The sequence below is a fragment of the Cervus elaphus genome, chromosome 11 (genome assembly GCF_910594005.1).
Source record: "Cervus elaphus chromosome 11, mCerEla1.1, whole genome shotgun sequence".
Lineage (NCBI taxonomy): Eukaryota > Metazoa > Chordata > Mammalia > Artiodactyla > Cervidae > Cervus > Cervus elaphus.
In genome coordinates, this window is record NC_057825.1 from 2,415,136 (window position 1) to 2,428,316 (window position 13,181).

At 60.4% G+C, this 13,181-nt stretch overlaps 1 protein-coding gene across 4 annotated transcripts in view; it reads left to right on the plus strand.

Annotated features, from left to right (window-relative positions):
- Positions 1–13,181, plus strand: part of VAV2 (vav guanine nucleotide exchange factor 2) — a 177,179-nt gene that overhangs the window by 95,260 nt on the left and 68,738 nt on the right. For all 4 annotated transcript variants that reach the window (XM_043916353.1, XM_043916354.1, XM_043916355.1 and 1 more), the window contains exon 3: positions 3,538–3,596. In XM_043916353.1, the coding sequence (XP_043772288.1) occupies positions 3,538–3,596 (59 nt within the window). The remainder of the gene's footprint in view (positions 1–3,537; positions 3,597–13,181) is intronic.

Here is a 13,181-nt window from a genome sequence, read left to right on the forward strand (position 1 = left end):
GCGACTGAACCTGCATCTCCTGCATTGCAGGCAAATTCACTACTGCTGAGCCACCCGGGAAGCCCAAGTCGGTGGAGGGGGTGAGTCAACCCTAAATCGCCGTGTGGATCTCCTCCACCCCTGGTCGTGCCAAACGCGCTTCTGCAGGCGTTCGTGAGCACCTGCTGCAGGCCAGACGCCTGGCACACGTTCCATCGAGTCTAGCAGTCTCATGGGAGGGGTGCACTCGTCCCCATTTCACAGACGGGCAGACTGAGGCCAGTGGCTGGATGTGAACCCAGGACGGTGCAGGCTGTTCCCCACCAGCAGGCCATCTGACTGCAGCCCAGACCCTTCCAGTCCCCGCCGCCCCCACCTCGCCCCACGCCTGCTCCGCGGGGGGGGCACCCTCTGGGCTGGGCCTGGGAGTCTCCATTCTCAATCTCCTCCCGTGAACTCGAGGAAGCCGACTGGCCAGCGGTGTCTGGGAGTCTGTTTGCCCGGATGCAGGCTGGTGGGGTCCCACCTCGGGGCCCGAGCAGTCCGCGCCTGGTGGGGCCCAGCGAGACTGCCATCCAGAGTCCAGGCCTCAGGCCCCGGGCTCTGCGCTGTCAGAACCATTCTTAGTCCTTCACCAAGTGGAGGGGCTGAAACATTGAAGGTCACAGTCGAGGCAGGAGGTAGACGCGCGAACAGCACGGACATCTGCGGCTTTGGGGAGCTAGCCGTGCGGGTGTCTGCTCCCGGCATGACAGGTCCCCGGGGGCACACACCCTCCTCCCTCTGATTCCCTGCCTGGCCTCTGCACACACGGTCCTCTGCTCGCCTGGGGCTGAGGCTCCGTGGGCCCCGCGGGACCGCTGAGCCCAGGAGTCTGAGCCTTTTGTGTAGAGGGAGGGGGGAGGAGGGCAGGACGAGCAGGTGTGCGTCTTTTCACTCGTTATCAGGGATGCAGACGAGAAGGGGAGATAGAAGATGGGGAAATGTCATCCTTTGACATTTATGTTTTCAGAGGAGCTGGCAGGGACTGTGAGCCGGGAGGTTTTTGAACATCATGGGAGAGGCAGGCCTCTGGGGAAGCCCAGCTCTCACCCCAAGGGTGGGGAAGGCACCGGCCAGAGATGCCTCCGGGAGCCGCTAGGGTGCTTCGCGACACCTGCTCCCTAACCTTTCACTGGGACCCCGCCCCTCATCTGACCCCGCGGCTCTCAGGGGTCTGCTCCCTGCATCCCCTGCCCTGGTCCCCCCAGGTGAGACCTGAGGTTTCCGTTTCTGCACAGATGCTCAGGACGGACCAGCAAGGGACGGGGCGCCCCAGGCAGAGCTGGGACGGCTAAGCCCGGTGAAGGAGCTGGCCCCGTCTGGCGACCGGAATCCAGAGCCCTTCAGTAACCGCTGGTGACAGGCTCCAGCCTGGAGCAGAGCGGCTGAGAGCTCAGGGCCTAGCGTTGCGGTGGTCGCGGCAGCTGCAGAAGCTGTTCTGTCCCCTGAGACTGGGGACCCGCAGACACACGGACCCGTCTCCTGGCCTCGGCTTGCTCACCGGTGGCAGCTGCCCGCTGTCCTGGGCTCTGCCCGTAGGAGACGCAGCCCCGACCCCAGGTCAGCAGACAGACTTCGTCTCCCGAGCCAGTGCTGACCGGTTGCTGGTGTCCTGTTTGGACTCTGCAAGGAGGATCCTAAGTTCTGTCTGGCTCCGGGCGGAGGAGTGCAGCAGTTGACTAGTGATGTCTGCCATGGTAGGCGTAGGCGTGGGGTGGCACATGTGCCCTCCAGTTCCCAAACCCTTGGGCCCCGACACTTCCAGCATTCTGTCTAGTGACTGTAAGGACATCGAGCAATATTGCTTTAATTTTTGTCCTTCCTAAATATTTAGAGCCCTTAAAAGCCAAGAATAACAGCAGAAGCCAAGTCGCTCACTATTTGTGAAAGGCCTCTTGGCGCGCCTGAATGTGGGGCCCCCGGCTGGGCCAGCTGCACAATCAGCCCATTGAGTCTTGTCTGGGGAAACACAGAGGAGCCCTGTCGCTCCTCGGATTCACGACTTCCGTGCGAGCCGGCCCCTGAAACAGCACGCCTCCCGGAAGTCAGCGCACAGCGCTTGGCTTGTTGGGTGAGTCCGCCGTCTTGCCGGCTGAGAAAGGGCCCTTCTATACAGTGCGGGGTTCTCTCCCCTCTTTTAAAAAATTGCTGCAGGACAGAGAGCAACCTCACAGGAGGTCCGAGACGCGTGTCCCGGGTGGGGGCTTGGGGAGGTGACCTGGCCTCGGGTTTCCCATGTCCCACGTGTGCGTGGCCGGCCTCAGGGGTGTGAGGATTCGCTGGGATTACGCACATGAAAGGCTGATTTGGCTCAGTTTCTGGGGCACCAGCGCCCAGCAGAGGGTGTCTGTGAATTTAGCCAGTGGTCATCACAGGCCGTGTTCACATGCCCTGGCCTCAGATGCACGTGTGCGTGGACACACGTGCACACACACACACCCGTGTACACGCGGCAGGCTCTCAGAGTCGAGACCTGTCTCTCTGCCTCCTCGGTGTGTGGTCTCACCCAGCGGGCTCCCCGTCAGTCCCGCTGGGAATTGTGAGCAGCTTGTGTGACCCGCGAATCACGCTTGAGCGTGTAACACTCTGTGTTCGGGTCAGCCGTGCTGTCGCCTGGCCCCGTTTCCCCGTGACCATCTGTGGAGCCTCGTCCTTGCTTGCCCTGGTCATCGGAAGATCTGTGGGTTGGCTGTGTTGAGGCCTCTGAGGCTGGGAGCCGGGTGGGTCCTGTGTGTCTGGAGGGGGCTGGTCACGGCAAGACCGGGGCGGGCTGGGGCAGGGACCCCAGGACTTCGGCACATCTGTCCATCCAGGGAGAGCCTCCGGGGATGCCCTTGTGCAGTCTGAACCTGGGGGTCCTTGTTTTCCGTCTACACCCTGATCCTCTAGCTAGCTGGGCATCTGTTTAAATGGTCCATACGGAAAGATTGGAGGGGCTGGAAGGGAAGGGAGCTCTACGCTGGGATGTTTGCCTCTACGCTGCACTCCGGGCTGTTGAGTGATTTTGGGCGAGTCACTTGACGTCTCTGGGTCTCTGTCTCCCCACCTGTGAAATGGGTCAGCACCCACCGTGAACAGGAGTTATTATTAAACCACATGGTGCCTTCCAGAGCAGGAGCCTGGGGGGAACCTCTGTGGTCGTGATGTGTGTGCACACCGGGGGTGGCCCGGATGGGGCAGACCCTCTCCTGGGGGAGAGGAGAGCGGGACTCAGTGAGTGGCTGGGGGCAGGAGATGGCAGAGGGGCTGTGAGCCCAGGCCTGGGCTCCAGGGCACTGCGCCGGGCGTACACGGCTCTCAGCAGACGTTAGTGCCCCGAGACGGCGCATCCTGCCCGACAAATACAAAGCAGGTGTCTTGCCTAAAAACATCTTATGCTCTGCTTTTTTTTGTTCTTGAGATGAAACGTGCTTTAGTAACTGTTCTCAACATCTACAAAACACTTCATTACTGTTTCTTGATGACTTCCGTCTTTCTCATGAAATTACAGAAGCGTCTTTTCGTCTCCCCCTCCAGGTCATCTCCGCCGTGTCAAGACTCTCCCTGCACAACTTGGCTCAGAACAAAGGGATCAGGTGAGCTTCGCGGAGCGCGCAGCAGGGCGCCCACCTCTTCGTCCTCGTCTGGCCCGCGCGTGCCCTGTCACAGATACTGGAGTTTTGAACAGATACCCTTGGCCCTTGTCTTTCTCATGAATTTTCAACGTGTTGTCAGGTTGCCTGTTGGTGGTGGCTGGAAGGGGTGGGGAGGATGGGCGAGGCTTTAGCTCACACCCGGGAAATCTTGCAAGCCTGTTACTGATGGCTGCAAAATCTCTTTCGATTTAGGTAATGAGATCAGCAAATTAATCCTTTCACAGATCATCGCCTACCTAAATGCCCTCTCCACACGTCAGAGCTGGGTTTTGCCTCCAATGAAGTAGCAGTGTTTGTTTGTGGAGTTGGGGCTGAGCCAGGGGGCCTGCCTGCCTGTGGCTGTGGGCCTCCCTGGCAGGAATCGCCCCACTCTTGGCTTTAATTCTGCTCAGATTTGCAGAGTTCCACGGCCCTGGGGTCTGATCTCTGACACATGGATGTTGGGGGGTGGGGGGCCCTGGGACTGAGGGGGCAGAGGCGTCTGGGGGCATGGGGGATGCCGGCCACAGAGGACAGGGGAGGGCAGCCCCAGGTGAGACCTGGTCATTGCAGATTCTGACCCTCAGAGCGGGGTCAGGGAGACCAGGTTCCACACTCGATGGGGATGAGCCTAGGGCCTGCCTCCTTCGGTGACCCTGGGTCTTGGGCCAGCAGGGTGGGAGTGAGAGGTTTGGGAGGGCAGAGACGGCTCCTCCTGAGGGCACATGGGCTGGGGGGGTCTCACCTGGGTGGGTACCGGCGACTTTGTGAGAGTGGTTCAACTCTGGAGGGGGCTCCCCCCTGGTGTTGTCATTGGGTCCCTGCACACTCATGGACTGGGGGTCCCAAAACCAGGATGTCTCCTGCAACAGGGCCCTTGGTGGGGTTATTTGCCCAGGTCCAAAGAGTCATGGGAACAGATGCAAATATTAGGGAACCCACCCAGAATCTATTTTCCTGTTGAGTTCTCCAAAGACTAAGAAGTCTGAGTTGAAGTCCGAGTTCACTGAATTGAGTTTTTTTTTAAATGTCAGATGGACGACAGGCTGTTTAAAAATGCTGTTGCGCTGCTACTAAACACATAGTCGAGAATATTTATAACACGGTTAGGCTGTAAAGAATAAGGTTAGGATGAAACCCCTGTACCACCACCCGGCCCACGTTCCAGAACGTTGCTCTGCCTGTGAGGCCCCCAGCTGCGTGGATTGGTTTTCAGTATAGCTTTCGTCTGTAATAGGGATAGTTTAAAAATGTGTAGTTTAAAAAAGTGAGTCGTTGGCGGATACACAGACAGTTCGTGGGTTTTCTTGTTTGTGTTTTTCCCAGGAGCGGTCGTCCGCTCTTTGCCCCACTAGCCGGGACGACAGGCTGCGTTCCGGGGGCCTCCCCCCGGTTCCAGCGTGTCCGCCACCTGTGTGCGTGTAGGCAGGAATGGAGTTCGTGCCACAGAAGTCAGTCATTTTATCCACTTTGTCATGTGACTCGAGAGTGTGATCTTTTCTCTCCATCTCATAAAATCCTCCTGGTCGGGGCCCGGTGTCGGGAAGCTCAGGGGTGCTCCTGGGGCGGATGAGACAGTGGCTTTGCTCGGGTGCGGTCCTGCGGTGGGCTGAGCGCAGCGCCAGGCTCCCCACGCCCTGCCCTGCGGGCAAGAGGCCGGTGACCGAGGCCGTGACCGCCTTGTCTGTTGGCTCCCGGAGCCTCGGGTTCCCTGGGGTTGACAGTTGGCCAGGGAGTCTGCTGGTGGCTTAGGAAGTGGCAAGGGGCCTGAGAGTGTGCCGGTGACCTCTGCGCAGTGTGGAGGCCCCTGGGGGGCTGGGCGGCACCCTGACCCCTCCGCCCCGCAGTCCCAGGGCCCCTGCCCCACGACACAGGTGCCTCCCCGCCGCTCCTACGCTGGGTGGGCAGAGGCCAGCTCTCCGAGGCTGGCCGGTGGGCTTGGAAATGCGCCTCCTTCCCTCTGTCTTCCGGGCAGCATGCGGGCACAGTGGCCCCCCTGCTGGGGAATGAGGACCCCAGCCCCTCGGGTGACGGTGAGCAGAGAGCACGGCGGTCCAGCCTGCAGAGCGGGTGAGAGCCGGCTTCAGTCTGGTGGGCTGCGCGCCTCGTGTGGGCGGCTCCTCGCAGAGCCGGTGGGAGCGGGGGAACCCAGGGGGCGTCCCAGGGTTCATTCTCGAGGCTGAGCCCGGAGGTCGGTGTTGGCCCGCAGGAGGGCTCAGTACCGTTCCAGTTTGCTGTAATGACGTCACAGGGCCTGTCGGGGCCGTCGGGACATCTTTGGGCCTGATGACTCACGGAACTCAGCTAAGCTGTTATCCTCAGGGTTCTGGTCTATTACAGCGCAAGGAGGCAGGTCCAGATCAGCAGATGGAAAAGGCACATAGACAGGAGTCCAGGAGAGACGCGGCACAGACTTCCGGGTCTCCTCTCCCCAAGGACTTGCATGGACAGTGCTTAATTCTCCCAGAATGATGTGTGACATCATAGATGGGAGTTGCCAGCCAGGGAGGCCCCCTTGAGCTTTGGTGCCCTGGTTCTCATTGGGTGTGGGTCGTGTAGACACGGCTGACTGCCCCTGTTGGGGTGACCTTAGCTTCCAGCCCTTGCACAGGTCCAGCTGATACTGTGGCCCTGAGGTCCCCCATAAACCCCATCATTTCTCAGACCCTCTGGCCTGGCCTGGGGCCCCCCAAGGTAGACAGAGATGCTGTAATCAGCAGGACGTCCCACGGGCTCAGAGGTCCCTCTCGGCAGCCAGGCCAAGGGCCTGACCTTTCTTGGACACGCAGGGTGTGGGCAGCCTGGGGGTTGCTGCGTTAACCCTTTGTTGCACATGGGGAGGGAGGTGAGGGGGTCGGGAAGGTGTTTGCGGACCAAAGGTGGGGACAGGACCCGCTGACCGGAGCAGCACCTTTGCAGGAAGAGCTGCCCAGCTCGCCTGTCTCCTCCTCGCCCTTGTCACTGAACGTGCCCCGGGCCCCATCTCACCCGGCCTTTCTCCCTCCCTGTCTGAGCTCCAGTCCAGAACTTTCCCGGGGTCCTTTCCCTTCGTGGCTCCCAGGGACAGGCCCTCCGGCACGCCCCGCAGCTCACCCTCCCTGGGCTGGGAGGTGGGCTCCGGCCGCTCCGGAGCGGGACGCGTTTGAGCAGCTCCGCGCAGGCCGAGGGTTTCACAGGCGATGTGTCGGCCTGGAGCCAGCCCCACTCACACAGAACCCTGACCGTGCTCTCCGTTTGAGAGCAGTCCATGGTGTCGGTAATTAGAAAGAGGGGCTCCTCTAGCCAGACTCTTCTGTTTTAAAAACCCGCAGACGGAGCCCACAGCCCTGACGAACCTCTCCCGCGTTTCTTTCATGCCTGGAGAGGAGCCCAACGCGCTCCTTTAAAAAATGATCATTTCACAACTCTTGCTCTGTGCATCATGAGCTGATCTCCCACAAAAGCCCCAGTTATGCTTCTCAGGGGCTGATGAATAGGAGGCTTAATCTAAGAGCCCCACCCTGGTGCCGGCTGGGGGAGCAGGAGTGATGGCGGGGGGCTCTGGGGAGTCATCCAGCCCAGTGTGTGGGGATGGGGGTCCTTGTCACAGTCGGAGCTGGCCCTCCAGATTGAAGGATGTCCTGTTCGGGGGTCGTCACGGCTCTGCATGCCTGGGAAGGAGGAGATGGCAAAGGGCGGGACCCTCTCTGGGCCTGAAGTCGAACGGTGAGACCAGGGCGCCCTCAGCCCTTGGAGGTCTCATCTCTCAGCCCCTGCTTGCCGAGTGGTCTTAGGCAGGGGTATTCTTGGAGCCTCTGTCTCTGCTTCTGTGGGCTGGGGAGGGTCCCCCTGCCGCCCAAGGTTGCCGTGAGCCTGCACCCTGTGCAGCGTGATTACTGCTGCCCCGGACACCCTGTGGACACCCACGGGCTGCCGGCCTTTCGGTGGGCTGAAAGGTGGCCCCAAAAGATACACCCGCCTCCTAGCCCCCAGACCCTGTGTGACTGGGGAAAGGTTCTCTGCAGGTGAAGTTCTATAAACGGAATTTCACCTGTAAACGTAAGGAGGAGGCAGGAGGGTCAGAGGAAGGAGACGTGATGACAAGCGGAGGTTGGAGGGGTGTGGCCACGGGCCGGGGAGTGCGGGTCATCTTAAAGCTGTGAAAGGGCCAGGTTCTCCCCTGGCGCTCCCGGAAGGAGCCGGCCCTGCCGACCCCTTGATCTGAGTCCATGAGATGCACTGTAGACTCCTGACATCCGGATCCGCAAGGTAGTAAACCCGAGCTGTTTGAGCCGCTTTTGTGAGAGCAGCGCTGGGGGGGCCGGTGTTGGACGTGGGCCTGAGGATCCGGTGTGAGGCCATCGTGGGGCCCAGGGCGTGGGCCTCTGCACCCACCCCCGTGGGGTCGGCATGGTGGGCTCGGCTCTGGGTCCGCAGGGGACGCGAGCGCTCCTGCAAGCCAGGACCAGCCTCCATCCCTGACTCCCTGGTCCTAACCCTGCCCAGCCCCTCTCTCCTGCTCTCTGGCTTTTTACTGAATTGCAGAAAAATTCACGGAACATACATTTCATCCCTTTGAGGGGTGTATCTTGCTGTTCTCACATTCACCCCCTTCCCTCCCCACCGCCCCGAGTCTCATTCCCAAGCATGTCACACCTGGATGTAGGATCCCACCTGCTGGGGCAGTGGCCCCTGTAGGGTTCCCCACCCTTCGGGGGTGCGGGGGGCTCCATAGAAGGTTCTAGAAGGGAGGAGTAGCAGGGAGGGAGCTCCTGTCTGGAAGGCCTTGGAGGAGGTGAGGTGAGGGTGGGGGAGGAGGTGCCGTCAGGCCTGGTCAGTTTTGTTTCAAGGCTCCAGTCTGAGGCTGTCACTGGGCCGGTGGGGGGAGCCTTATGCCTCAGAGGGGCCGCACGTTGTGAGGTGGGCCCCCCGCCCCCCCGGTGGGGACGGGGCTCTGTCTGGCACGTCCCACCCCCTCAGGGGTCAGGGGATGGAGGTGGAGGACGGGGGAGGGACGCGGGGAGGGAGGGGGAACGTGGGGATGGGGAGGGGGACGGGGGTGGGGGACACGGGGGCTCCTCCTCTAAAACCTCGCTGGCCCTGCCTGCATCTTGATCTAGGATCTCTGGCCTCCCAGCCCCGGGAGATTGAATTTCTATTGTTTCAAGCCCAGGGTGTGGGTTTTGCGGAGAACAGAGCTCTGAGACAGGCGGGGGTCCCCTCTGTGTGGGGGTGCAAAGCTGCCCCCTCTGAAAGCTGACCACACCCCACCCCACCCCTGACCTGGTCCTCGCACAGCCCCTGTGGGTCAAGACTTGAAGGTCGAGGCAGAGGCCAGCGGCTGGCAGGGAGCTTGGGGTTCAGGGACCCGCCCCCGGTTATCAGGGGCGGGAGGTGGACAGCGGCGTCCTCTCTGGCGGGTTCTGTGTCCCCGGCAGCGGTTCAGTGGGGGGCTGTAAAAATGTCCACGTGCCCTGGAGCCCCAGCTCCCCCCGCCCCCAGGTCTGTCCTCCCCTCGAGGGAGCGAAGATCACTTCACTGTGTAACAAGCAAGACAATCAAAGGCTGCCTTCTCAGCAAGCGCCTCCATGAAACATTTATCGGGCAGCTGTGTCACGTTACTGGCTCGTTTTCAGACACAGGGAGGGAAATCGCGTCATGCTTTGCGCTGGGATTTATCCGTGTGCGGAAGGCACATGAGGGTTATTGAAGAATGCCCTGAACAGAATGGATGTCCCAGTGCGGCCAGTGGTGTGGGGGATGTGACCCCCCGCCCAGCTCTGGGGCCCGGCCAGCCCTGCTCTCTGCTCCCAGCTGTGGCCGGTGGGAGGGACCAGCCCAAGTCTCTGCCGCGTCAGGGGGCTGCCCAAGCCAACCAATCAGAGACGCTGCCTTGAGATACAGCATCATCAGCAAAAGGCTTTCCGGTGCTTTGGGTACATCTGGTTACGGAGTGTGAAGGTGGTACTCGGACAAGTCTGAGGCCCGCTCATCTCATCATCAGAAGAGTGAAAGTGAAAGTCGCTCAGTTGTGTCCGACTCTTTGCGACCCCATGGACTATACAGTCCATGGAATTCTCCAGGCCAGAATACTGGAGTGGGTGGCCTTTCCCTTCTCCAGGCGATCTTCCCAACCCAGGGGTCAAACCCAGGTCTCCTGCATTGCAGACAGATTCTTTGCCAGCAGAGCCAAAAGGGAAGCCCAAGAAAACTGGAGTGGGTAGCTTATCCCTTCTCCAGCAGATCTTCCCGATCCAGGAGTCGAACCAGGGTCTCCTGCATTAGAGGCGGATTCTTTACCAACTGAGCTATCAGGGAAGCTACATCGGAAGAGGGGCTTTGGTAACAGAGGGGCACTCCCCCCTTGGGTCGCTGGGCTGTCCTTCTCACCGTGGGGCTCTTCTAGTTGAGTCCCTCTGCCACGCCAGCTGCTGCTGTGGTCAGCGCAGGCCAGGATGGTTAGTGCCAGGGAAGAGCCCCCGAGGCTCGCTGACTTGCCACAGGGAACGTGTGGCTGGGCGGTGTTCCCCCCTGTGCCACTTGCCCCAGAGCCAGGCTGACGGATGGCGTCCTGCTGGAGCAGAGGGGCAGCTGTGACCGGGAAAGGAGACCCAGCAGGTCACCCACGGGCTCCTGCAGCCTCTGCCCCGCGGGCGAAGCCGGGACGTCCGGCCGCCAGAGTTCACCCTGCCCCCCGGTATGACAGTGCTGAGTGGGTGCTGCTGGGTCCCATTTTAGAGATGGGGAGACTGAGGCTGAGAGGCTGAAGGGCTGGCCTGAGGTCAGGTGCTGAGGGAGAGGTGGAGGGAACCCAGATACAGCCCCACCAGGCTGCCTCCGAGGGGCCGCCACCCTGTCCAGCCTTCGGCCCGTGAGCCTGTGCGGCCCACGCCTGCCCGCCGCCTGCCCGACTCCCTCACTTCCGGGTCCACGCTTGCCTCCGGGGTGACCACCAGCACATGCCGTGCATTTTCAGGCAACTTGTAGCAGTATTTTGACAGGAGAGAGAGGACTCTTAAAATTAACCATCTGGCTTCTCTTATCATTCCTTATTTAGGCCCTGTTGGTTATCATTCCGCCTCCTTTTATTTTTGGACTTCCCTGGTAGCTCAGACAGTAAAGTATCTGCCTACAATACGGGAGACCTGGGTTTGATCCCTGGGTCGGGAAGATCCCCGGAGAAGGAAATGGCAACCCACTCCAGTCTTCTTGCCTGGAAAATCCCATGGACTGAGGATCCTGGTAGGCTACAGTCCATGGGGTCGCAAAGAGTCGGACATGACTGAGTGACTTCATTTTTCTTTTATTTTTATGGATTCATTCATTTAGCTTTAAATTGTTTTTAATTCTCACAAGCTTGATATCAGGCACCCAAGCTAGACCCTTCTAGCTCGCGGAGTGCAAGGAAGCCTGTGACCACCCGCTGCTCTCCTCCGTCCTGCCCCCGTGGCCCCGACAAGAGGAGACCCCTGCCCTCCACCTCCCGCCTTCCATCCGTGGGGTCTTGTGAGCTTGCTGCTGTTGCTTGTTCAGTTGCTCAGTCGTGTCCGACTCTCTGCGACCCCATGAACTGCAGCACGCCAGGCCTCCCTGTCCATCACCAACTCCCGGAGTTCCCTCAAACTCATGTCCGTCGAGTCGGTGATGCCATCCAGCCATCTCATCCTCTGTCATCCCCTTCTCCTCCTGCCTTCAGTCTCTCCCATCATCAGGGTCCAATGAGTCAGCTCTTCGCATCACATGGCCAAAGTATTGGAGCTTCAGCTTCAGCATCAGTCCTTCCAGTGAATATTCAGGGTTGATTCCCTTTAGGATAGACTGGTTGGATCTCCTTGCAGTCCAAGGGACTCTCAAGAGTCTTCTCCAACACCACAGTTCAAAAGCATTCATTCTTTGGTGCTCAGCTTTCTCTATGGTCCAACTCTCACATCCATATGTGACTACTGGAAAAACCATAGCCTTGACTGGACAGGCCTTTGTTAGCAAAGTGATGTCTCTGCTTTTTAATATGCTGTCTAGGTTTGTAATAGCTTTTCTTACAAGGGGCAAGTGTTTTTTAATTTCATGTCACCAGCTGCAGTGAATTTGGAGCCTAAGAAAATACAGTCTGTCACTGTTTCCAGCGTTTCCGCATCTATTTGCCATGAAGTGATGGGACCGGATGCCATGATCGTAGTTTTTTGAATGTTGAGTTTTACAGCTTTTTCACTCCCTTCTTTCATCTTCATGAAGAGGCTCTTAGTTTTGCTGTATTTCGCGTGTGGTTTTGTTCAGTCTCTGCAGTTTCAGACCTTTAGGGCAGTCGCCAGCAGTGGGCTGACTCCTGGGAATCCCTGGTTTCACAGCTGCCACACGGTCAGCACGGCGCGCAGTTCTGGGCTGTGGGGCACTCGGGCCTTTCTGGAGCTGCCCCTCTTCCTGCCCTGCCCCCGCCATCCTGGCAGTGGCGACATGCATGGGGCCAAGCATGCCCCAGGGCTCAGCTCACTGAGTGCTCACCTGGACCCCAAGAATTGGGATTCAGCCCCACCCCGACAGATCAGCTCTCCTGGACCCCGGGAATCGGGATTCAGCCCCACCCCCACAGATCGGCTCTCCTGGACCCCGGGAATCGGGATTCAGCCCCACCCCGACAGATCGGCTCTCCTGGACCCCGGGAATCGGGATTCTGCCCCACCCCCACAGATCGGCTCTCCTGGACCCCGGGAATCGGGATTCAGCCCCACCCCGACAGATCGGCTCTCCTGGACCCCGGGAATCGGGATTCAGCCCCACCCCGACAGATCGGCTCTCCTGGACCCCGGGAATCGGGATTCAGCCCCACCCCCACAGATCAGCTCTCCTGGACCCCGGGAATCGGGATTCAGCCCCACCCCCACAGATCGGCTCTCCTGGACCCCGGGAATCGGGATTCAGCCCCACCCCCACAGATCGGCTCTCCTGGACCCCGGGAATCGGGATTCAGCCCCACCCCCACAGATCGGCTCTCCTGGACCCCGGGAATCGGGATTCAGCCCCACCCCCACAGATCAGCTCTCCTGGACCCCGAGAATCGGAATTCAGCCCCACTTTGAGAGGAGACTGAGGCCTCGAGAGGGCCTCTCTGGCCCAGGGTCTCCACCTGTTGGGGTAGAACTGGGACCCTACCTTCCCTTCCTCCCGCAAGAGTCAGCTGGGGGTCAGGGTTCCGGGGCCTGGGCCCGGCGTGTCTCCAGGTCCTTCTGGCTTCAGTCCCCAGCAGAGCTGGCCTCTGGGGGCTGGGGAGCAGCCTCAGGCCTCACTGCTGACCCTGGGGGCAGCTGGGGCTCCGTTTTCCCTGTGAGGTCCCCGGCCTAGCCCTGGAGGTCTGGCCTCCATGCCGTGATGAGGGCTGCTCAAGGCGCTGGCCTGCCGTGGGCCCCGCCCTGCGTGGGCTTGGTGGCCACGGGAGGCTGGGGGCGCTGCCGTCGAGCACTCACGGGCTCCGCGTGTCTCTCCAGCTCGGGAGTCCAAGCAGCGGTCCGGGGGTGGGGTTTGGATGGGGTGGTGTCCAGGAGCGCAGCCCGGAGGCCCATGCGGGTCTGATGA